Source organism: Aquarana catesbeiana, linkage group LG04 (assembly GCF_042186555.1).
Source record: "Aquarana catesbeiana isolate 2022-GZ linkage group LG04, ASM4218655v1, whole genome shotgun sequence".
In the NCBI taxonomy this organism is placed as follows: Eukaryota; Metazoa; Chordata; class Amphibia; order Anura; family Ranidae; genus Aquarana; species Aquarana catesbeiana.
Genome location: NC_133327.1, coordinates 54,796,185 through 54,820,225, shown reverse-complemented (window position 1 = coordinate 54,820,225; position 24,041 = coordinate 54,796,185). Strand labels below are relative to the sequence as shown.

General features: G+C 44.3%; 1 protein-coding gene across 1 annotated transcript in view; it reads right to left on the bottom strand.

Annotated features, from left to right (window-relative positions):
- Positions 1–21,731, bottom strand: part of LOC141139257 (G-protein coupled receptor family C group 6 member A-like) — a 78,672-nt gene extending 56,941 nt beyond the window's left edge. The window contains exon 1 of the mRNA XM_073625215.1: positions 21,492–21,731. Within this exon, the coding sequence (XP_073481316.1) occupies positions 21,492–21,673 (182 nt within the window). The 5' untranslated portion in view covers positions 21,674–21,731. The remainder of the gene's footprint in view (positions 1–21,491) is intronic.
- Between the last annotated feature and the right edge of the window lie 2,310 nt (positions 21,732–24,041).

The following is a 24,041-nucleotide window of genomic DNA, read 5'->3' as shown; positions in this document are numbered from 1 at the left end:
CCGTTCCTGCTATTTACATTTAGTGCAGTGCGTCCTGCTCACAGTGTTCAGCTAGATCCGTTCCTGTTATCTTCTAGACTATTTACATTTAGTGCAGTGCGTCCTGCTCACAGTGTTCAGCTAGATCCGTTCCTGCAATTTACATTTAGTGCAGTGCGTCCTGCTCACAGTGTTCAGCTAGATCCGTTCCTGCTATTTACATTTAGTGCAGTGCGTCCTGCTCACAGTGTTCAGCTAGATCCGTTCCTGCTATTTACATTTAGTGCAGTGCGTCCTGCTCACAGTGTTCAGCTAGATCCGTTCCTGCTATTTACATTTAGTGCAGTGCGTCCTGCTCACAGTGTTCAGCTAGATCCGTTCCTGTTATCTTCTAGACTATTTACATTTAGTGCAGTGCGTCCTGCTCACAGTGTTCAGCTAGATCCGTTCCTGCAATTTACATTTAGTGCAGTGCGTCCTGCTCACAGTGTTCAGCTAGATCCGTTCCTGCTATTTACATTTAGTGCAGTGCGTCCTGCTCACAGTGTTCAGCTAGATCCGTTCCTGCTATTTACATTTAGTGCAGTGCGTCCTGCTCACAGTGTTCAGCTAGATCCGTTCCTGCTATTTACATTTAGTGCAGTGCGTCCTGCTCACAGTGTTCAGCTAGATCCGTTCCTGCTATTTACATTTAGTGCAGTGCGTCCTGCGCACAGTGTTCAGCTAGAGCCGTTCCTGCTATTTACATTTAGTGCAGTGCGTCCTGCTCACAGTGTTCAGCTAGATCCGTTCCTGTTATCTTCTAGACTATTTACATTTAGTGCAGTGCGTCCTGCTCACAGTGTTCAGCTAGATCCGTTCCTGTTATCTTCTAGACTATTTACATTTAGTGCAGTGCGTCCTGCTCACAGTGTTCAGCTAGATCCGTTCCTGCTATTTACATTTAGTGCAGTGCGTCCTGCTCACAGTGTTCAGCTAGATCCGTTCCTGTTAAATTCCTACTGACCGGCAGGCTTGTCTGGTTACAGTATATAAAGCTACCTGAAGAAAATTACAGGTGTTCTATTTGATCCTATTAGTACCACGGTCAGGCAGCTAGACTATTTACATTTAGTACAGTGCGTCCTGCTCACAGTGTTCAGCTAGATCCGTTCCTGTTATCTTCCTACTGACAGGCAGGCTTGTCTGGTTACAGTATATAAAGCTACCTGAAGAAAATTACAGGTGTTCTATTTGATCCTATTAGTACCACGGTCAGGCAGCTAGACTATTTACATTTAGTACAGTGTGTCCTGCTCACAGTGTACAGCTAGATCCGTTCCTGTTATCTTCCTACTGACAGGCAGGCTTGTCTGGTTACAGTATATAAAGCTACCTGAAGAAAATTACAGGTGTTCTATTTGATCCTATTAGTACCACGGTCAGGCAGCTAGACTATTTACATTTAGTACAGTGCGTCCTGCTCACAGTGTACAGCTAGATCCGTTCCTGTTATCTTCCTACTGACAGGCAGGCTTGTCTGGTTACAGTATATAAAGCTACCTGAAGAAAATTACAGGTGTTCTATTTGATCCTATTAGTACCACGGTCAGGCAGCTAGACTATTTACATTTAGTACAGTGCGTCCTGCTCACAGTGTTCAGCTAGATCCGTTCCTGTTATCTTCCTACTGACAGGCAGGCTTGTCTGGTTACAGTATATAAAGCTACTTGAAGAAAATTACAGGTGTTCTATCCCAGCTTAGTGCAGCTACAGGCCATTAGTATGTCTGGAAGGCCAAGAAGGAGAGGCAGACAGTCACAAGCCAATAAGAGAGGGCAAGCAGGCTCTGTGTCTAGTGCTGGTCGTGGAGACGGTGCATCCTCATCAGCACGTGGCCATGGGACACGCTTGGCCTTTTTTTCGGCAGCTGGCCATGTTGAGCCGCAACATGCGGAAGACTTGGTCGAGTGGATGACCAAGCCGTCCTCATCCTCCTCATCCTCTCTCACCCATGCCCAGGGTGCTTTGTCTGGCAAAGCAGCGGCCTCTTCCCTCAGCTCAATGTCATCAGTGACTCCTTCCCTAGCTCCACCATGTCCTCATGAGGATTCCCTCGAACTGTTTGACCACAGTGTTGGGTACATGCTCCAGGAGGATGCCCAGCGTTTGGAAGGCTCTGATGACGATACTGAGCTCGATGAAGGCAGTAACATGAGCGCGGACAGAGGGGGTGCCCAAGAAGGACAGCAATCTGGCAGTCATGCTCCCCCTGCTGCAGCATACTGCCAGGTTTGCTCCAGTGATGAGGAGGGAGGGGATGATGAGGTCACTGACTCAACGTGGGTGCCTGATAGGAGAGAGGAGGAGGAGGAGGAGGAGGAGGAGGAGGAGGAGGCGGCAGCACATCACCAACGAGGCAGGATGCCCTCCAGGGGCCAGCCTAAGGGCAGCACATTGACTGCATCACACCCCAAAGCTCCACATGTGCAGGGCGCTGCAGTCTCTGCGCGTTATTCAAAAAGTTCTTTGGTGTGGGCCTTTTTTGAGACGAGTGCATCAGATCGCACCGCTGCTATTTGCAACATATGTCTCAAGCGTATCTCGCGTGGCCAAAATATCTCCCGCTTGGGTACCACATGCTTGACCAGACATATGTTGACCTGCCATGCAGTTCGTTGGCAAGCGTATCTAAAAGACCCACACCAAAGAACAAAGAGGATCTCTCCTTGCTCCTCATCAGCTGAGATTTCCAACCCCACTAGACCTTCAGTCCTCTCTGAGACCTGCAGTGAGAGGAATGAAGGTGTAGAATTAGGTGTGTCACAGCCAAGTACTTGTGGGCAATCTGCTTTTGGTACACCGACGTCAGATTGTACCAGGCAAATTTCCCTGCCCCAGCTGCTGCACCGCCGAAAGAAGTTTGCTCCCAGCCATCCACATGCCCAGCGGTTGAATGCTAGCTTGGCAAAATTGCTAGCACTTCAACTGCTGCCTTTTCAGTTGGTAGACTCTGCCCCCTTCCGTGAGTTTGTGGAATGTGCGGTTCCTCAGTGGCAGGTACCCAAACGCCACTTTTTCTCACGGAAGGCGATTCCGGCTCTCTACCGGCATGTGGAAGGCAATGTCCATGCCTCGCTGGACAGGGCGGTCAGCGGTAAGGTGCATATTACCGCTGACTCATGGTCCAGCAGGCATGGACAGGGACGTTACCTAAGTTTCACGGCGCATTGGGTGACTCTGCTGGCAGCTGGGAAGGATGCAGGACAAGGTGCAGTAGTGTTGGAGGTTGTTCCGCCACCACGCCTCCAAAATGCTGATTGTGACACACTTCTCTCCTCCACCCCCTCCTCTTCTTCTTCCTCCATGGCCTCTTCCTCGGAACCAGCGGTGCTCCGTAGGCGTTCAAGGGGCTACGCAAGTACGCAGGCCAAAAGATGCCATGCGGTGCTTGAGCTGGTGTGCTTGGGGGACAGGAGCCACACTGGGGCAGAGGTTCTGTCAGCTCTGCAGGGGCAGGTTCAGAGGTGGTTGACGCCACGCCAACTTAAGGCAGGAATGGTGGTTTGCGACAATGGCACCAACCTCCTCTCTGCCCTCCGACAGGGACAAATGACCCATGTGCCCTGTTTGGCTCACGTCCTTAACTTGGTGGTGCAGCGGTTCTTGGGCAGGTACCCGGGCTTACAGGATGTCCTGAGGCAGGCCAGGAAAGTCTGTGTGCATTTCCGCCGGTCATATAATGCCAGTGCTCGGCTGACGGACCTCCAAAAGGAGTTTAACCTGCCCAAGAACCGCCTAATCTGTGACATGCCCACCAGGTGGAACTCAACGTTGGCCATGCTGCAGCGGCTGCACACGCAGCAGAGGGCCATCAATGAGTACCTGTGCGACTATGGCACCAGGGCAGGGTCAGGGGAGCTTGTTTTTTTTTCCCCACGCCAGTGGGCCATGATCAGGGATGCATGCACTGTCCTGTCACCATTCGAGGAGGCCACGAGGATGGTGAGCACTGACAGTGCATGCATCAGTGACACTGTCCCCCTTGTCCACCTGTTGGAGCACACGCTGCGTGGAATAATGGACAGGGCACTTGAGGCAGAACAGAGGCAGGAAGAGGAGGACTTCCTTAGCTCTCAAGGCCCCCTTTATCCAGACAGTGTTCCTGCGTGCCCGCCGATCACACAGGAAGAGGACGAGGAGGAGGAGGAGGAGGAGGAAGATTGTGTCAGTATGGAGGTGGAGCCTGGCACTCAGCATCAGCAGCAGTCTTTAAGGGATCAGTCCCAAGGAACACATGGACTTGTACGTGGCTGGGAGGAGGTGGCTGCGGACATTGTTGTCCTTAGTGACCCAGAGGACTCCGGACCGAATGCCTCAGCAAACCTACGCTGCATGGCCTCCCTGATCCTGCAAAGCCTGCGTAAGGATCCTCGTATTCGTGGTATCAAGGAGAAGGACCAATACTGGCTGGCAACCCTCCTTGATCCACGTTACAAGGGTAAGGTTGCGGACCTTATCTTGCCATCGCAGAGGGAGCAGAGGATGAAACATCTTCGGGAGGCCTTGCAGAAAGGTCTGTGCAACGCGTTCCCAGAGACTGGGAGGTTACAAACTCCTGTTTCTGGACAACGTGTTGCTGAGGCTTCGGTCAGTCAAAGAAGGAGCGGTGGAGAAGGTGGCCGTCTGACCGATGCGTTCAGACAATTTTTTGGTCCGCAGCCCCAAGGTATGATCGGTTCCAGCAACCATCGCCAGCGTCTGTTTTACATGGTGCAGGAATACCTAGGGGCAAGATCAGACTTGGACACCTTTCCCACCGAAAATCCTCTGGGTTACTGGGTCTTGAGGATGGATCACTGGCCAGAGCTTGCACAGTATGCAATTGAGCTACTGGCCTGTCCTGCATCCAGCGTTCTTTCGGAACGCACATTCAGTGCTGCTGGAGGCGTGGTAACCGATCACAGGGTGCGTCTGTCCACCGACTCGGTCGATCGGCTGACCTTCATAAAAATGAATGAGTCTTGGATCACCACCAGCTACCAAGCACCTGATGCTGATGTAACCGAATAATTTTTTTTGAAATCTCAGATCCCTTCAAAGACTGCCTATGCTGATGCTGAGTGACTATCCCTGAGTAATTATCCTCTTCCTCCTCAATCATCACGCTGATAGCTTGTAAGAAAATTTTTGGTTCTGGGCGCCACCACCAGTGCCTAAGGCACAATTTTTCAGCCCCTGTTTAACAGGGGCGTGTAATTACAATTTTTGATGTAATACTTTGCAGCAGGGCTCGTTCCTGCATTCCAACTAGAGTGTCTGTGAGGGGTTGCAGTGTTGTGGCACCAGCACCAGTGCCTAGGGCCCAATTTTTCTGCCCCTGTCTAACAGGGGCGTGTAATTACAATTTTTGATGCAATACTTTGCAGCAGGGCTCGTTCCTGCGTTCCAACTAGAGTGTCTGTGAGGGGTTGCAGTGTTGTGGCACCAGCACCAGTGCCTAAGGCCCAATTTTTCTGCCCCTGTCTAACAGGGGCGTGTAATTACAATTTTTGATGCAATACTTTGCAGCAGGGCTCGTTCCTGCGTTCCAACTAGAGTGTCTGTGAGGGGTTGCAGTGTTGTGGCACCAGCACCAGTGCCTAAGGCCCAATTTTTCTGCCCCTGTCTAACAGGGGCGTGTAATTACAATTTTTGAAGCAATAATTTGCAGCAGGGCTCGTTCCTGCGTTCCAACTAGAGTGTCTGTGAGGGGTTGCAGTGTTGTGGCACCAGCACCAGTGCCTAAGGCCTAATTTTTCAGCTCCTGTTCAACAGGGGCATGTAATTACAATTCTTGATCTAATATTTCACAGCAGGGCCCTGTGAGGGCTTACAGTGTTGTGGCCACAGCAACACCTAAGGCCCAAATTTCTGCTGAGTATATAGGGCAGGACCCTACTTTCAAACATCTAACTTACAAACGACTCCTACTTGCAAACGGAAGGAGACAACAGGAAGTGAGATGAAATCTACCCCTAGGAAGGGAAATTCTCTCCTGTAAGAGTTAATATGGGAAAACAAGTTCTCCTTTCCACTGATGCTTTCCAATCCTTGTTCCACAAAAAAACCCAAATTTTCAAAAAACATTTTTCATTGGGACAAAAAAGTGAGGTGAAATCTTCTGAAGAGGAGGAAAGACAGCAAAACAAATGTCACAGGGGTGATAACCCTTCCCTATGTTTTCCAAAAAGCTTAGAAAAGATTTTTTGGCTGGAGCTAAACACGTTAAAAATGTTCAAAATTACAAACAGATTCTACTTAACAACAAACCTACAGTCCCTGTCTTGTTTGCACCGCCTGTATACTGCTGTTCAGAGTATATAGGGCCTGGTGGCCCCACACCTTTCCTTATTTTAATTTGGGTGCGGGGTTCCCCTTAATATCCATACAAGACCCAAAGGGACTGGTAATGGACTGGGGGGTACCCATGCCGTTTGTCTCACTGATTTTCATCCATATTGCCATGACCCGACATGACATTAAACCCGCAAGCAGTTTTAAATGAGATTTTTTCCTTTAAAAATGACATTTGGTGCAGGGACTGTTCTAAACATGGGAAACACGCGTCACTTTACAGGCATACTATAGACACCCCCCAGGTACGATATTTAAAGGAATATTTCACTTTTTTTTTTTTACTTTAAGCATCATTAAAATCACTGCTCCCGAAAAAACGGCCGTTTTTAAAAGTTTTTTTTGCATTGATACATGTCCCCTGGGGTAGGACCCGGGTCCCCAAACCCTTTTTAGGACAATACCATGCAAATTAGCCTTTAAAATGAGCACTTTTGATTTCGAGTCCCATAGACGTCAATGGGGTTCTAACGTTCGTGCGAACTTTCGGTCCGTTCGCGGGTTCTGGTGCGAACCGAACCGGGGGGTGTTCGGCTCATCCCTACCTATCACACATTTTCCATCGGAAAATCCTATCGTGTGTACAGGGCATTACAGTTTTTTTGGTAGCGCTGGAAGAAGTTCGCTGACAGTCAGGTGCTTTTTTTTCCTTTGAGTCTCACTAGTGTACCAGTAAATTTAGTGGCCAAAATGTCAAATCGAAGGTACACTAGTTTAGAGTCCTACACATTTCTGAGCATGACAGATGAGAGTGAAGAGGAACTCACCCATCTGTCAGATTCAGGCTCAGAATACAAACCCGTAGACAGCAGCGGCACCCTGACAGATAGCTCTGATGATGGAGCAGTGGTCCCTGCCAAGGACAGACATACCCAACCCCGTTCTTCTGCTGTTGTTGAGGTGGAAGAACTGCAGGACTCTCCTATGGAGCAGAGAGCCAGTGCTAGTGCCGCTCATCCTTCTGGTGAACTAGCAAGCACCAGCAGCCTAGTACATCCTGGTCGTATTCAAACTAGCACTGCAGTATCACGTGGTGACGTGATGAGTGCCATAAGTGCAGTTCAAGCTGGTGAGGCTGCTAGCACAATTAGTGTCCCGAAGCCACCAAGAAGACAAATACAGGCCCGTCGAGCCCACGGTGCCCTTCCTGCTGCATTTGCCAATCCAAATTGGCAGCCCACCACTTCTGCAGCACCCGTACGTCCCCTATTCACTGGCCAACCTGGAATTCAGGTGGAAACAGTTGATTTTTACATCACTTGGTTTTTATTCGCTGTTTTTCACAGAAAATCTCTATAGATCTATTGTGGACCAAAGCAATTTTTATGCTGGTCAATTTATCACCGCTATTCCCTATTTGACCCTTGCCAGAGATTGGAAATCTATTATGATCTCCGAATGTAAGACCTTCCTGGGTCTATCCTTCCTCATGGGCATAACTAAAAAAAAGCGAGTTGCGGTCATATTGGTCCACTGACCCAATTCACCATATGCCGTGTTCTCTGCCTCCATGACCAGGACACGATACGGGCAGATCTTGCGGTTTATGCATTTCAATGACAATGAACTCTGTCATCCTTGGGATGACCCTGGACACGATCGGCTCTACAAAATTTGGCCCCTCATAAACCACTTCAACCAGCAGTTTGCAGCCTTTACTCCCAATCAAGTTGTCTGCGTTGATGTGTCCCTGATTATGTTTTCTGGCCGCTTGTCATTCAAACAGTATCTTCCTAGCAAGTTTGCCAGGTATGGGGTCAAGGTGTATAAGCTCTGTGACAGGGCAACAGACTATACATATAGTTTTATGGTTTACGAGGGAAGAGATAGTTACGTAGAGCCGGAGAACTGCCCAGACTACGTAGGGAGCGCTGGTAAGATTGTGGGGGACTTGGTGTTACCCTTATTTGGAAAGGGGTATCACTTGTATGTGGACAATTATTACTCAAGCGTGCCACTTTTTAGTCACTTGTTTGATCATGGAATTTGCGCATGTGGCACCATGCGATCTAATCGCCAGGGCTTAATCCAGAGGCTTGTAGATTCCCGTCTTAGGCTGGGGAGAGAGCCTACTTGAAGTGTAGTAATTTGCTCGCTGTGAAGTGGAGGGATAATAAGAATGTTTTCATTCTGTCCTCCCTTCACGCAGACATGACGGTCCAAATTCCTACGGTGACTGGTGTTGTGGAGAAACCCCTCTGTGTCCACGAATATAACCTTAATATGGGAGGGGTGTACCTCAATGACCAGTTGTTGGCGCCATACCTAATTGCCCATAAGGCCAGATGCTGGTATAAAAAAGTGTCTGTATACTTATTCCAATTGGCTCTGCTGAATGCTTATGTCCCATACAAAGCTTCAGGACGAACTGGATCTTTCCTTAAATTCCAGAAAGAGATCATCACAGCCTTTCTGTTTCCAGACGGTGCTGTGGCCTGACTTTCCAATCCAAATGCAGTGAGCCAGCTGCATGGGAGGCATTTTTCGCATGTCCTCCCTGGCACTCCTACCCAAAGAAATCCCCAAAGAAGATGTCGTGTCTGTAGAAAGCGCGGATATAGGCATGACACCTGCTTTTTTTGTCCTGACCAACCTGGCTGCATTGGTGACTGTTTCGAAAGCTACCACACACTAGTGGAGTATTAGCATAGGGTACAGCACTACACAGTCCTAGGGCACACTAACACAGGGTCTTGAAAGATGAGATGGCCATCACATTTTGTGAGTAGGGATGGGCCGAATGGACCCCTGTTCGGTTTGGACCAGAACGTCCGCACACCGTGAACGTTCGGACCCGAATAACAAACCCCATTAAAGTCAATAGGACCCGAACATCAAATATCAAAAGTGCCCATTTTGAAGGCTTAAATACAAGTAATTAGGTATACAATGATTATAGGGATCTGGGTCCTGCCCTGGGGGACATGGATCAATAATAAAAAAGTCTGTGAAAAATGTTATTTTTAAATGAGCAGTGATTTTTTGATTTTTAAAGTGAAAGCCTAAAAATGAAAAATTCCTTCCAATATAGTGCCAGGGGGGTCTCCTTAGTCTAACTGTAAAGTGGCAGATCTGTACCATGTCTAAAATCTGCTGCAGAAATAATTGAATTTATAAAGCCAAAAAAATGACATTTGCTGGAGAGCCAGTGTGTATGATGAGGCCACAATGTAGTGCACTGGGAACAAGATTAGAAATTTTTTGGATACATTCTGGTGTCGCTTTGACTTTGGATAGAAGTAACGGGTGCGTTAAAATTGGTCTTTGGGTGTCGGTGGCGCCTTTCCACCGTAACCCTATAGAGATAATCTTGATGAAAGCAAGAATTTGCCTTGCTGTAAAAAATTGCAATGGTATGCACCTGTCAAACAGGTGCTGAAAAATTGGTCTTTGGGTGTCAGTGGAGCCTTCCAACTGTAACCATATAGAAATAATCTTGATGAAAGCAAGAATTTGCCTTGCTGTAAAAAATTGCAATGATATGCACCTGTCAGACAGGTGCAGAAAAATTGGTCTTTGGGTGTCGGTGGCGCCTTCCCACCATAACTCTATAGAGGTACTCTTGATGAAAGCAAGAATTTGCCTTGCTGTAAAAAATTGCAATGATATGCACCTGTCAAACAGGTGCAGAAAAATTGGTCTTTGGGTGTCAGTGGTGCCCTCCCACCGTAACCCTATAGAGGTACTCTTGATGCAAGAAAGAATTTGCCTTGCTGTAAAAAATTGCAATGATATGCACCTGTCAAATATGTGCAGAAAAATTGGTCTTTGGGTGTCAGTGGTGCCTTCCCACCGTAACCCTATAGAGGTACTCTTGATGCAAGCAAGAATTTGCCTTGCTGTAAAAAATTGCAATGATATGCACCTGTCAGACAGGTGCAGAAAATTTGGTCTTTGGGTGTTAATTGTGCCCATGAAACCTATACCAAAAACATTCTTCCAGATGAAATGATTGAACACCCTCAAAGCTAGGCAGCCTCAAAGTCCTGCAGAGATTCCACATCTCAAAAAGACATAATCAGTGACATCGGCATCAGGGGCTTCATAGCTGGTAATCCAGGACTGGTTCATTTTTATAAAAGTCAAACAGTCCACAGAGTATGTGGACAGATGCATTCTATGATCAGTAACGAAACCTCCTGCAGCACTGAATGCCCATTCTGAAAGCACACTGGATGCAGGGCAGCCTAACAACTCAATAGCATACTGGGCAAGTTCTGGCCAGTGGTCTATTCTCATGACCCAGTAAGCCAGTGGTTCGTCAGCTGGAAAGATCTCCGTCTCTGTTTTGGCCCCGAGGTAATCGTCCACCATGTGATGCAGACGCTGCCGATGGGATGTGGAAGCTGACAGCCCTGGGCGACGAGGACTAAAAAAATTCCAAAAAGCCTCATTTAGTTGGATGCCTACTCCAACGCTCCTTTCTTGACCAACGGAAGACTCAAAACTACATTTTCCACCACATTGTAACCTACTAGAGTCAGGAAAAACGTTCAATAAAATCCTCTTTAATGTGTCCTCAAGAGATTTTATCTTCTGCACTCTCTGTGGGGAAAGGGATTAGTTCAGATACCTTCCCCTTATGTTGGTGGTCAAGGAGGGTTGCCAACCAGTAATCATCCTTTTCCTTTATGCCCTGTATTCTTGGGTCCTTTCGCAGGCTTTGAAGCATGAGGTTGCTCATACGCCTCAAATGTGCAGAGGCTTGAGAAGCAGACTCCTCGGGGTCACTCAGGATGACAGCATCTGGAACTTCCTCCTCCCAGCCACGTACTACTCCCAAGGGTCCTGGGGTTGGAAAGTCATCGCTTACAGATTGACGCATGTCTTCCTCTTCTTCAAAGCCTATGAAAGTGCCAGAATCCTCCTCTGCATCCTCCCCCCTCTCTCCTCCTGTGTGTGCTGTGACATAGGAAAGATGGTGTCTGCATAAAGTGGGCCTTGAGAGGAAAGGAAGTCCTTCCCTTTCTCCTGCTGCTCTGCCTCCAGTGCTCTGTCCATAATGCCACACAGAGTCTGCTCCAGCAGGAACACAACAGGGATTGTGTCACTGATGCATGCACTGTCACTGCTCACCATTCTTGTGGTCTCCTCAAATGGTGACAATACAGTGCATGCATCCTTAATTATCAGCCATTGGCGTGGGGAAAAAAAGCCGAGGCGGCCTGAGCCTTTCATCGTGCCGTACTGACACAAGTACTTGTTGACCGCCCTCTGCTGCATGTATAGCTGCTGCAGCATTCCCAGAGTTGAGTTCCACCTGGTGGGCATGTCACAAATCAGGCGGTTTACGGGCAGGTGGAATTCCCACTGAATTTCAGCCAACCGAGCACTGGCTGTGCTTGGTTGGCTGTGGCAGGGACTGTATTTTTTTTCCGCTGCAGAAGATGGGGCAGAGAAATTTGCTGGCTACAGTCTACAGCTGGTGATGTGCTGCTGGTAGATGAGCTGATAGGACCTTGGACACCCTGTGCTATACCATCATCCCTGTCAGTGAAGGCTGCTGAAAGGTAATGACTCAGTATCGCAGGGGCAGACTGAAGTGGGTAAGGAGGAGGAGGAGGAAGGACAGATTTATCCAGTCTGGCAACTGCAGGGGACTACACACTTGTCTCGGCTTGTGTGACAGAGGATGAGGAGGATGAGGAAGGTTTAGTAAGCCAGTCCACCACCTCCACTGCATGCTATGGCTGGATAGCATGGGCAAACTCACTAAACAGAGGAAATGATGCCCTGCCTGAGGACTGACAACCACGTCCACCTTTTCCTGTGGACACATTTGTTGCTGGCCCCCTTACAGTGCCAAGGGAACGTCTGCCTCTCCTTGTTGTTCTCCCAGACATTATTAGGAGGGAGGGGGCGGTGCTTATAAGCAAATGTAAAGGAGAAGTTGAAATCTGTCCGTAGATGCACTTTAATCAATGTAAAGAGGTGTTTGGTGCCCTTTAACTTGAGTGCTCACACTACACAGACACACTCCACTGATACAATATAATATACTGCAATATAATGCGCCAAACGTACAGTGACGCACAGAACTATATGGCGTTAAACTGGCATTAACGCACACAGAAGTAAATGGCGTTAAACTGGCAGTAACGCACAAAACCATATGGCGTTAAACTTGTAGTAACGCACACAGAACTATATGGCATTAAACTGGCAGTAACGCATGCAAAACGATATGGCGTTAAACTGGCAGTAACTCACGCAAAACGATATAGCGTTAAACTGGCAGTAACGCAGCAAAACGATATGGCGTTAAACTGGCAGTAACGCACGCAAAACTATATGGCGTTAAACTGGCAGTAACGTACACAGAACTATATGGCGTTAAACTGGCAGTAACGCACGCAAAACTATATGGCGTTAAACTGGCAGTAACGTACACAGAACTATATGGCGTTAAACTGGCAGTAACGCACGCAAAACTATATGGCGTTAAACTGGCAGTAACGCACGCAATACAATATGGCGTTAAACTGGCAGTAACACATGCAAAACTATATGGCATTAAACTGGCAGTAACGCACGCAAAACTATATGGCATTAAACTGGCAGTAACGCACACAAAACTATATGGGGTTAAACTGGCAGTAACGCACGCAATACGATATGGCGTTAAACTAGCAGTAACGCAATCAAATAGACGGTGTTCAACCGTCACTAGACTGAAGCTATCTGAACTGTCCCTACTCTAGCTATATACTAATGTCAAGATTACTGACACGGTCTCACTACACTACACTGAAACTATCTGAGCTGTCCCTACTCTAGCTGCACACTATGAAAAGCTGAATGATGGTCCTCCTCACTACACTCACACTATCCCTAGACTGACACTAAACTAATATTCTCCACTAACAATTGAAGCAAAATAGCACAGTATTGCACACTAACTAATAGCACTGAACAGAGCCCTGTTCTATCTCTCTCCATGCCAAAATCACACTGAAAATGGCTGCCATTAAAGTCATGATGACAGTGTCCAATCATGACTCTGACAGTGCTCTGTGCCCTGATTGGCTGAAGCTTTCACTGCTTCAGCCAATCACAGCTTGCAATGCACTGTTCAGTGCCGCAATGCCTTGTAGTCGGTTCAGGGGGGCAAACAAACGGTCGAATGACCCGTTTGTTCGCTGGTAAACGAACGTCCGAACAACGAAAGTTAGGCCCGAACTTATGCTCGGGCCGAACTGTTCACCCATCCCTATTCCTAATCTGGAAGTTTACAGTTTATATAAAAGTGCAAAAAATAAATAAATAAATAATTAAAAAAAGTAAAAAATAGTTGTGGTTTTATTTTTCTTCTCTCTCTATTTTTATCTCTCTTATGTTCCCTCTCTATAGTCTGCTCTATTGTTCGATCTCTATTGTTCTATATCTATTGTTCTCTCTCTATTGTTCCTGTATTTTAGAACTGGAATGTTTTATTTTTACTATGTTTTATTGTATTTGCTTTGCAGGTATGTCTTACTGTTATACTGTAATGTTACTTTATTGTTAACCATCATTTGCTTAGCAGATGACTTCAGTACTGTAGGAGGTGATTTCACCACCACAGTTAAAAAAAGAGCATATATGCCGAAGCATGGGGGCAGGGGTGGATTGCCCTCATGCTTTGGCATATATATTTTTAGGCACAGATTGTGTTAAAAAATGTTTGTTTTTATTTATCTTGACAACAACAGCCTTTGCTCTCACTATACATAAATCAGCGACTCCAGTGCTGTAGGAGGTGATTTCACCACCACAGTTAAAAAAAAAAGTGCATGTATGCCCATCACTAGAAGTAGGTGGATGAGGGGCAGAATTCTAATGGTGGGCATACCCACCGATCAGTCTTTTTTTTGTTCAGCCCACAGGCTGCATGAAAAAAAGAACATTACAATATATGCCCAACAAGGACCAGCAACGTACTAGTATGTTGCTGGACTTTGAGTGGTTATACCAGAATGATGCTTGCAGGTTTAGGTATCATCTTGGTATCATTATTTTCAGCCAGCGGTAAAAGCAATCCTAGAAGCTAATTAGCCTCTAGACTTTTACAAGCAGTGGGAGAGAACGTCCCCTCCACCATCTTCCATGGTTTTCTCAGGCTCACCTGTACCAACAGGGAACCCGAGAATGCATCAGGTGGTTCTGCAAGCTGACCATAGAGCTGATCGGAGACCAGAATAGCTCCAATCATCTCTATGGCCTAAGAAACCGGAAGCTGCGAGCATTTCATGACTTAGGTTTTGCCGGATATAAACAGCGCCATTGGGAAATCTTGGTGTGGTCAGATGCTTTGAGGGCAGAGGAGAGATATAGGGTCTAATAGACCGCAATTTTTTTAAAAAGAGTACCTGTCACTACCTATTAACATAAAAGAAAAAAGCAAAAACAAATAATAATAATATTAATAATAAAAAAAGCACCCGTCACCCTGTGCTCCAGTGCAAAGGCGAATGCAAGTGTCGGTCTGGTGTCATATGTAAACAGCAATTGCACCATGCATGTGAGGTATCACCACAAAGGTCAGATCAAGGGCAGTAATTTTAGCAGTAGACCTCCTCTGTAAATCTAAAGTGGTAACCTGTAAAGGATTTTAAAAGCTTTTAAAAAATGTATGTAGTTTGTCGCCGCTGCACATTTGTGCACAATTTTAAAGCATGTCGTGTTTGGTATCCATGTACTCGGCATAAGATCATCTTTTTTATTTCATCAAACATTTGGGCAATATGGTGTGTTTTAGTGCATTAAAATTAAAAAAAGTGTTTTTTTCCAAAAAAAAGCGTTTGAAAAATCACTGCGCAAATACTGTGCGAAAAAAAATTGCAATAACCACCATTTTAATCTGTAGGGCCTTTGCTTTAAAAAAATATAAAATTTTTGGGGGTTCAAAGTAATTTTCTAGCAAAAAAAATATTTTTTCATGTAAACAAAAAGTGTCAGAAAGGGCTTTATCTTCAAGTGATTAGAAGAGTGGATGATGTGTGACATAAGCTTCTAATGTTGTGCATAAAATGCCAGGACAGTTAAAACCTCCCAAATTACCCCTTTTTGGAAAGTAGACACCCCAAGCTATTTGCTGATAGGCATGTTGAGTCCATGGAATATTTTATATTTTGCCGCAAGTTTCGGGAAAATTACAAACTTTTTTTTGTTGTTGTCACTACATGATATATTGCTCAAACATGCCATAGTCATTTGTGGAATTACACCCCAAACTATAGTCTGCTGCTTCTCCTAAGTACGGGGATACCACATGTGTGAGACTTTTTGGGAGCCTAGCCGTGTACAGGACCCCGAAAACCAATCACTGCCTTCAGGCTTTCTAAGGGCGTAAAATGGTGATTTTACTTCCTCACTACCTATCTCAGTTACGGAGGCCCGGAAATGTCAAGATAGCACAAAAACCCCACAAATGAGCCCATTTTGGAAAGTAGACACCCCAAGGTATTTGCTAAGAGGCATTGTGAGTATTTTGCAGCTCTCATTTGTTTCTGAAAATGAAGAAAGAAAGGAATTTTTTTTTTTCAATTTTTAAAACTTTGTGACACAAAGCGAGATCTGCAAAATACACAACATGCCTCTCTTGGGGTGTCTACTTTCCAAAATGGGGTCATTTGGGGTTTTTTTTTGCTATCTGGGCATTTCATGGCCTCTGAAACTGTGATAGGCAGTGAGGAGTGAAATCAAAAATTTACGCCCTTAGAAAGCCTGAAGCCGATGCTTGGTCTTCGGGGTCCTGTACGCGGCTAGGCTCCCAAAAAGTCTCACACATGTGGTATCCCCGTCAGGAGAAGCAGAATTTATTTTGGGGTGTAATTTCACATATGCCCATGGCATGTTTGAGAAATATATCATTTAGTGACAACTTTGTGCAAAAAAAAAAAAAGTTGTTTTTTTTTTGCACTAAGGCTAATTATTGCTCTCACTCTACCGATCACGGCGATACCTCAAATGTGTGGTTTGAACACTGTTTTCATATGTGGGCGCTGCTCATGCATGTGTTCGCTTCTGCACGTGAGCTTGGCGGGGCGGGACGCGTTTACATTTTTTTTTCTTATTTATTTTACCTTTTACTTTTTTATTTTTACACTGTTCTTTAAAAAAAAAAAAAAAAAGGTGTCACGTTTATTCCTTTTACAAGGAATGTAAACATCCCTTGTAATAGAAAAAAGCATAACAGGACCTCTTAAATATGAAATCTGTGGTCAAAAAGACCTCAGATCTCATATTTACACTAAAATGCAATAAAAAAAATGTTGCTTTGAGAGCTATGGGCGTAAGAGAGCAACGTTTTGACGCTGCTCCTGCCCTGCAATGGTATGGAGACGGGTGGGGGCCATCTTCTCCTCACTCACTCAAAGGGAAGTGCTTCCACAATTCTTATGGGAAGGATATTTTTCCCATCTGCCCACCGGCACAATGAAAGAGAAGTGCGGAAGTACTTATTTTATGGCAGAGCAGGTCAGAGGGAGATCTTGCAATCACATACAGAGTGATTAGGGTGTGCCAAAGCACACTCATTGCACCCTGTATGCACTCCTAACACTGTGGTGCAGAATTATTTGGCAAAGACCATTGGTTGCACAAGAAAGTGGAATCAACTTGTGTGAATACGGTACCTTTTCCTTCTGAGAGGAATGTGTACATATATCAAAACAGATGCCTAAACATCATATGGGTACTTAAGCTTGAGAGATTCAACTCTCCAACATAGCTCTACAAACAATAAATACAAAGCACTCAAACCATCGCTGTTGCTTGACTAACCAAATTACCTGAAATATAATGAATCTGATAAATTGGCCAAAGGGAAGAAGTGCCCACCCCACAAGAAAAGGTTTGCCATTAAAACAAGAAAATAATTATGGAATGGAAAATGAGTAAAAAGAAAAGGATGAAGTAGAGAGAGAGGAGAATGGACCAAGAGAATGAACACACAAGAAGCGGTGGAGAAAGAAAAGAATAGAGGAGGAAATTAAAAAAAGGGGAAAGTTGAAAGCTGAAAAATCTCTTATACTATGTAGACAAGTAGAAAACCAACTTAGGAATTTCTTTGCTAGAACAAGCTTGGGAAACTACATGCACTACTATACATAAAGGCTCTTTGAAAGTAACAAAACAAGAACACAATTACAAAATATATTCTTGCTGGTATAAGACACTGTCACTCCTTCATCGAATATTTCTATGTGTCAGACCAATGTTAACATTGCAATCAAGCCGAATTGTTGATGCTCCATATTTTGTGGCTGTGACGTTCAAGATATAGCTTCCTTCAGTCTGGACCCAGGAACCAGGTATTATAGCTGAATATTGCACCCAAGACTAGGTGGCACTAGCTTAGATGCAAACTGGAACTGTTTATTGAAAACTCACTCGGAATATATAACACACAATTTCAGATAGGGCCTGATCACATTACCCTAACAATACAAACTGTAAATGGTAATATAATTAACGTAGCTTAAGAACAGCCAACATAAACATCAATCTAATTAACTACTAGGCACCTACATAGGCCTAGGTGACTCAGTGCTTTGATTAATCAGGAATCCCAACACAGCTCAGACTGTCTGGCACCAGTCTACCGCCCTGGATACACAAAGTACATTACACATTATCATAAGCATAAACACATAACCATCCCACAATGGTTAGATAACAAGGTAGAGTTGACACAAGGCTAATCCCATCATAGGAATCTCCAAGATTTAGCCAAATTAGCCAACAGATAGAAACAAAAGGTGACTCAATTAACAATGGAAATTCACACCTAGGTGACACACAATGGCAGAGACACAATCTGTCAACTAGACAAGTCATCAGAAGACAAACAATGTTCCAGCAATCTGATCCAGTGGAATTAATTTATCTTCCTAGATTTCTTGAGGGATATCAATATCAGTCTGCAGGAGGGCCACCATATTCCCTCTGACCATTAACCTGTACAAGATTAATTTTACACCTTTCCATCCATTCTTGAAGGGATGCTTTAGGCCCCTTTCACACTGGGGCGGTGCGGGCGCTGGAGCCGGCGGTAAAACTGTGCTATTTTTAGTGCCGCTTTACCGTCGTTTTAGCAGTGGTATTCGGCAGATAGCGGGATGGTTTTACCCCCTGCTAGCAGTCGAGAAAGGGTTAAAACCACCGCTTTGCCGGCGGTATAGCCGCGCTGCCCCATTCATTTCAATGGGCAGGAGTGGTGAAGGAGCAGTATACACACCGCTCCTTCACCACTCCACAGATGCTGCTAAGCAGGACTTTTTTTTGCCGTCCTGCCAGCGCACTGCTCCAGTGTGAAAGCCCTTAGGCCTTCACACTGGAGTGTGAGGAGCGGCTCTTTCAGGGCGCTTTGCAGGCTCTATTTTTTGCGCTGTAGTGACTGCAAAGCGCCCCAGTGTGAAAGGGGTCTTATTGTCTTTATTAAGAGAATAAGTCCAAGCCTTGCTCTCAGAGCAAATCTTATTAAGATGATCTGGACCCCACAGTTCCACACTCTATATCCGTCATAATTCCCCTGTTTGGATTACATCACATTGGTTCTGGAGGATGGAATCTCTTTTTCAAGAACTTATTTGGTAGAAAAAACTATCTTGTATAAAATTTTCCTCTCTAATGCTAGCAAAAGATGCAGGAGAGCTCGCTATTCCGCATATAAAAAGTTAGTTTCTAGCCTCGCAATTACAGCAATTTTCTGGTTGGACAGAAATATCGGAGTCTGACCCTATACAGGGCTTGCTGTTGCCGTTATGTAGGGATTACTCACTTGTCTCCTTATTAGAGACAGGGGATCTTCAAAGGGTAAAAGGGTTTATGACGGGCAAATTATTTGATAGAGTATGGCAAGAAATGAAAAATATCACTAATATAAAGGGGTATAACAACCCATACCCCAATATGAGGAAACTTAGACTATGAGGAATTGGGAATACTGGAAGGATTTGACGTGTGGCAAAAACAGTCAATTATTTTAGGGGAATACTGTAAAAACTTTTATTCAAATAATGGAAGAATATGAAATCCCAAAGAATAGTTTTTTTTCCAGCTTAGACATACTATATAAGCACAGTCCATGTTTTTATTTGTTGGCATCTGTATCTGGATTGTATTTAGAGTTTGTAATGTACTTTTTTTGAGTATGTAAAAATCAATAAAAAGAGTTATTTGATAAAAAAAAAAAAAAAGAACTTAAAGCGGGGGTTCACCCACACCGCCAAAAAAAAAAATATTAAAAGCCAGCAGCTACAAATACTGCAGCTGCTGACTTTTAATACATGGCCACTTACCTGTCCCAGGGCCCAGCGATGTTGGCAGGGGACACTGAGAACCCGCTCGGTTCTCGGCAGCTGCCGCCGCCATCCTAGGTGAGGGAATCAGGAAGTGAAGCGTTGCGGCTTCACTTCCCGGTTCCCTACTGCGCATGCGCGAGTCGCGCTGCGCGTCCCAAGTGGTCCCCGCTCTCTCCTGGGAGCTGTGTGTTCCCAGGAGACAGCGCGGTGGGGACGGGAAGAGGCGTAGACTCCCATGGGAGTCTATGCCGGAAGTGGGTGCAAATACCTGTCTTAGACAGGTATCTGCACCCCCCTCCCCCCTGAAAGGTGCCAAACGTGACACCGGAGGGGGGGAGGGTTCCGAAAAGCGGAAGTTCCATTTTTGTGTGGAACTCCGCTTTAAGCAGGCCATACATGGTCGAATTTCAAACTAATTTTCTTTTCAAAATCAGAAAGTTCGTTTTTTTTGTGATCCGATGATGCCACCATTGATTTTCGAAATTCGGCCGACCAAGCCTTCAATTTCACCTCATGTTGCTACAGAGAAGCAACAGAGAAGAATTTTCGTGGCTGGGAATCTTCTTTTCTCTCCGTAAATTTTCTTTTCTTATTACATTTCTTGCACGATTCTCCCATCATTGATTAGAAAATCGTTTGTTTTTCTAAAAATTTCCAACATGTCCGATTCCTCAAATTTGATTGCCGCACGAAAATCAGCCGTTGCTGCAGCCCACTAATGGTGCGAAATTCGTGCGAAAATTCTTTGATATGATTTTCGAAAGAAAATTCTTTCAAAATTCGAACAGTGTATGGCCAGCATTAGAATATCTACGCTATTTTTTGATAATAGAACAAACAAACAGCAGCCAGCATTAATTCGCTGTTTGCAAATATAACACTTGAAAATATCAATATGCAGCCCTAACCAATGTAATTAAATACAGTCCCTATAATAGATGATAAAAGAAAACAGATGAAACATTAAGAGCCGCATGTTTATTACATAGCTGCATGCCATGTGATCGGGGGCTACACTGAGTGTGCACATGATCGTGATACCAGTTGATTATATTGGGAACCTTATATACAGCCCTAAAGATTCTGATGGGAGCCAATTCACCTGCTACTTGAAGTTGTGGAGGAATATAGTTCTGTGTTACATGCTTTTTTGACCTCTCTATAATATGAGGGTCAAACTCCTCTGGTAAGGAGACTTGCTGGAAACACTGTGGTGTGTTTCTATCTTCACATTGAAGCTGGTGCGGGGTTTTAATCTGTTTTCTTTTATCATCTCTTATATGAACTGTATCTAGTTACATTGGATTAGCACTGCATATTTATATTTTAAGGTGTTAGAATACAATGTCCTGGTAGGGGGGGTTTCTCCACCCACACCTCATTCATGTGGCTGGAGGAATCTGTTAATTTTTTGTATTCAGCCCTCTGGCCGAACAAAAAAAAACAAATGACCTATCTATGGCCAGCTTAAGGGTGCTTAAACAACAACAGAAGCAAATATAAGGCAGTAACAACCCTTCTCTTCCCTTCCTGAACCTGAAATGCCAAATATAAGAAAAATTTGGATTGGCATTTAGCTATCTGAATCTGTCAATTTTTTTTCAAATTTAACATCATTTGCAAGCAATTCTCACCCAAAGATGTATGCAAGTCACAATCCCTACAGCTGTTGGTAAACATGGATTAAAACCTATTTCTGAATAACTTTATGCTTTATTAACTTAACTTTAACTTTATGCTTTATTAATATCAATGGCAAGTAAAAAAAGGGTAAGTAAACATTTTTTTGTGTTAAAAAGAAAAGAGAAATTGAATTCCTTGCATTTCATTTAAAATTTCTTCAGCACTTACCCTGTACAGGTGAATTCATCTACATAAAGACGTTCTAATAAATTATTAACTCCATCATGGATGGGAAAGATCCCTCCAAGCATAATGTCTCCAGGTTTTTGAGCCACCACGTATTTGTGGGAACGACAGGAAAGTGCAAATCCAAAGAGAGAAGAAAGTGTGATTATGGGAGGTAAAAACATGTTTGCAGTGTATTTTTAGATCATACTCTCTGTGCTCTAAAGAATGAAGCCATATTGACTGCTCGCATTTTATAGGACAGCTTTGGATTTTTTTTCATAAGGGAGTGTCCAAGATTCCAAATTAGTGTTTTCATAATTCAAAACATAAATAAACTTGAACAAACTTGTTCCATTAGTGATTTAGGTTAGTGCATACCCATCAAGTTAATCCTTTCTTAAACTATATTTTTTTTCCAGAGCAAGGTAAAACGAATTCCCTTGGGAATCTAGAGCTAGTGTTGTCTCATTGAGTCAAAAATAATCCTTCCTGACCCTATAAAGAAATATACCAAATTTTGGGGAAACTATTTTGAGTGAAAACTTTAAACTGATGACTCTTTTTATTTTTTGTAATATTTTGTATATTTTTTTATTCATATATTTTATTTATATTTGTTTGGCACATTTTTTATATACACTACTGGTCAAAAGGTTTAGAACAACCCAATTTTTCCAGTTTTCATTGAAATTTCTGCAGTTTAATGTTTCAATGTACTGTGAAAATAAAGCCTAGAACAAATAAACAATTTTACATAAAAAAGAAATCATGGAATTATTTTCTTTAACAAATTGTAAGCTCCTGTAAATTATTGACTTATCAAAGTAGCCACCTTTTGCAGATATAGCAGCCTGACAGACTTGTGTCTTTCTTTCTATAATGGAAATCAAATATTGTTCGGAAAGTTCTTCCCAACACTGTTGCGGAAGTTCCCACAAATGTGTTGCACTTGTATGCTGCTTTGCTTTTACCCTTCTGTCCAGTTCATCTCAAACTGGCTTGATGGGTTTTAAGTCTGCAGACTATGCTTGTCATTCCATAATTTGAAGCCTACCATCTTGTTCTTTTCTTCTGAGGTAGTTCTGATGCAGCCTGGAGGTATGTTTTTGGTGATCTTGCTGTAAAATGAATCCCTGACCAGCAAAAGAGCGCCAGACCACCAGTTTCTCCTCCATATTTGATAAACGGCTTACATAAACTCTGCATGATGAACTGAAGATTTCATATTTTTGATTCATCGTTCCAGGAGATCTTTTTCCAAACTTCAGTATTTCACTTGCAATGCTTCATAGCCTAGGCAAGCCTTTTTTTCTCATTTTGCCATCTTAGCAATGGCTTTCTTACGGCCATTTGACCTTTGTCAGAAACCATGAACCAGACCGAGACAGAAGTACAGTAAAATCACACTTGTTTATTAATAAAAATAAAAAGGTAAATAGAGTAAGCATAGTCAAAGCATAGCCAGAGTCCAGTAACCGGATCGGGTAATCAGCCAAGCCAGAAGTCAGTAACCAGATCGGGTAATCAGCCAAGCCAGGGTTCAGTAACCAGATTGGGTAATCAGCCAGGCCAGAAGTCAGGGATCCAAGTAGAGGAACAGCAACCAGGGTAAGGAGCCAGAAAGGATGTCAGCAAAGCCAGTCCTTAAACAGGAATGCAGGAGATGGTTTCTTGTGATGTGACCAAGGCGAAGGCAGAAATGACATGAGCTGGAGATCTTTAAGTAGGCGGGACTGATGAGCAGATCCACAACAGCTGGTTAACTGTGGAGAGAGATGAGAGCTGGCAATTAGCCGATAGCTGAACGGCCAGCTCAGAGAAGGAAGGGCTGAGCCAGCCCTGACATCCTGTCAAACCTGGAGCTCGAAGTCTTTTCTTTACAGTTGAAACTGAGACTTGCTTGCTGCTCCTACTTGCTTGACCTCCTCCTGTCAGAGTTTTCTCCAGTTTCCATGTTTCCGCTCTTCTCCCTCCCTTCCAAACACTGGCACCTGCCACGTTGGTCCCGGGCCTGCAGATGAGCAAGTGGAGCCTGGAATATATGGCAGGGGCATGGGGGGTGCCGGTACCAGGGGTTTGTGGAAGCAGGAGTCTGCCTGTCAGTTTTACACACAATCCCAGTAGCTGCAGCCACCGGATTGTGTGTGAAACCCTCCGCTGGCAGTGAAAGGGTTAAAATCAATTTAGCTAATTTTCAAGGTTTTTATGCAAAGGATTATCAAAAAATGGTATAGAACACTGGCCACTGCCCTTTACAAATAGCTAAACAATTTGAGAATTTGATAGTACCGTGTAATACAATCAATGTTAAACTGTAACAATGCATTGAGCATATGATGAAAACATCATTAAAACCTTAGTAAGTCAAAGACAATATCTGTTGTAGTCAGATTATTTCCACATGTTTTTCAGCTTCCAGTAGATGTTTCCTTCATCATGTTTTGCCTTACACGGTTTCTTCAGGAAAACTGTCACTCAAATCATCATGAGAAAAGAGGTCACTCTCCTAATCCCTCAGTATAAGTTGGCATAAGAGGGGGCACAATGTGT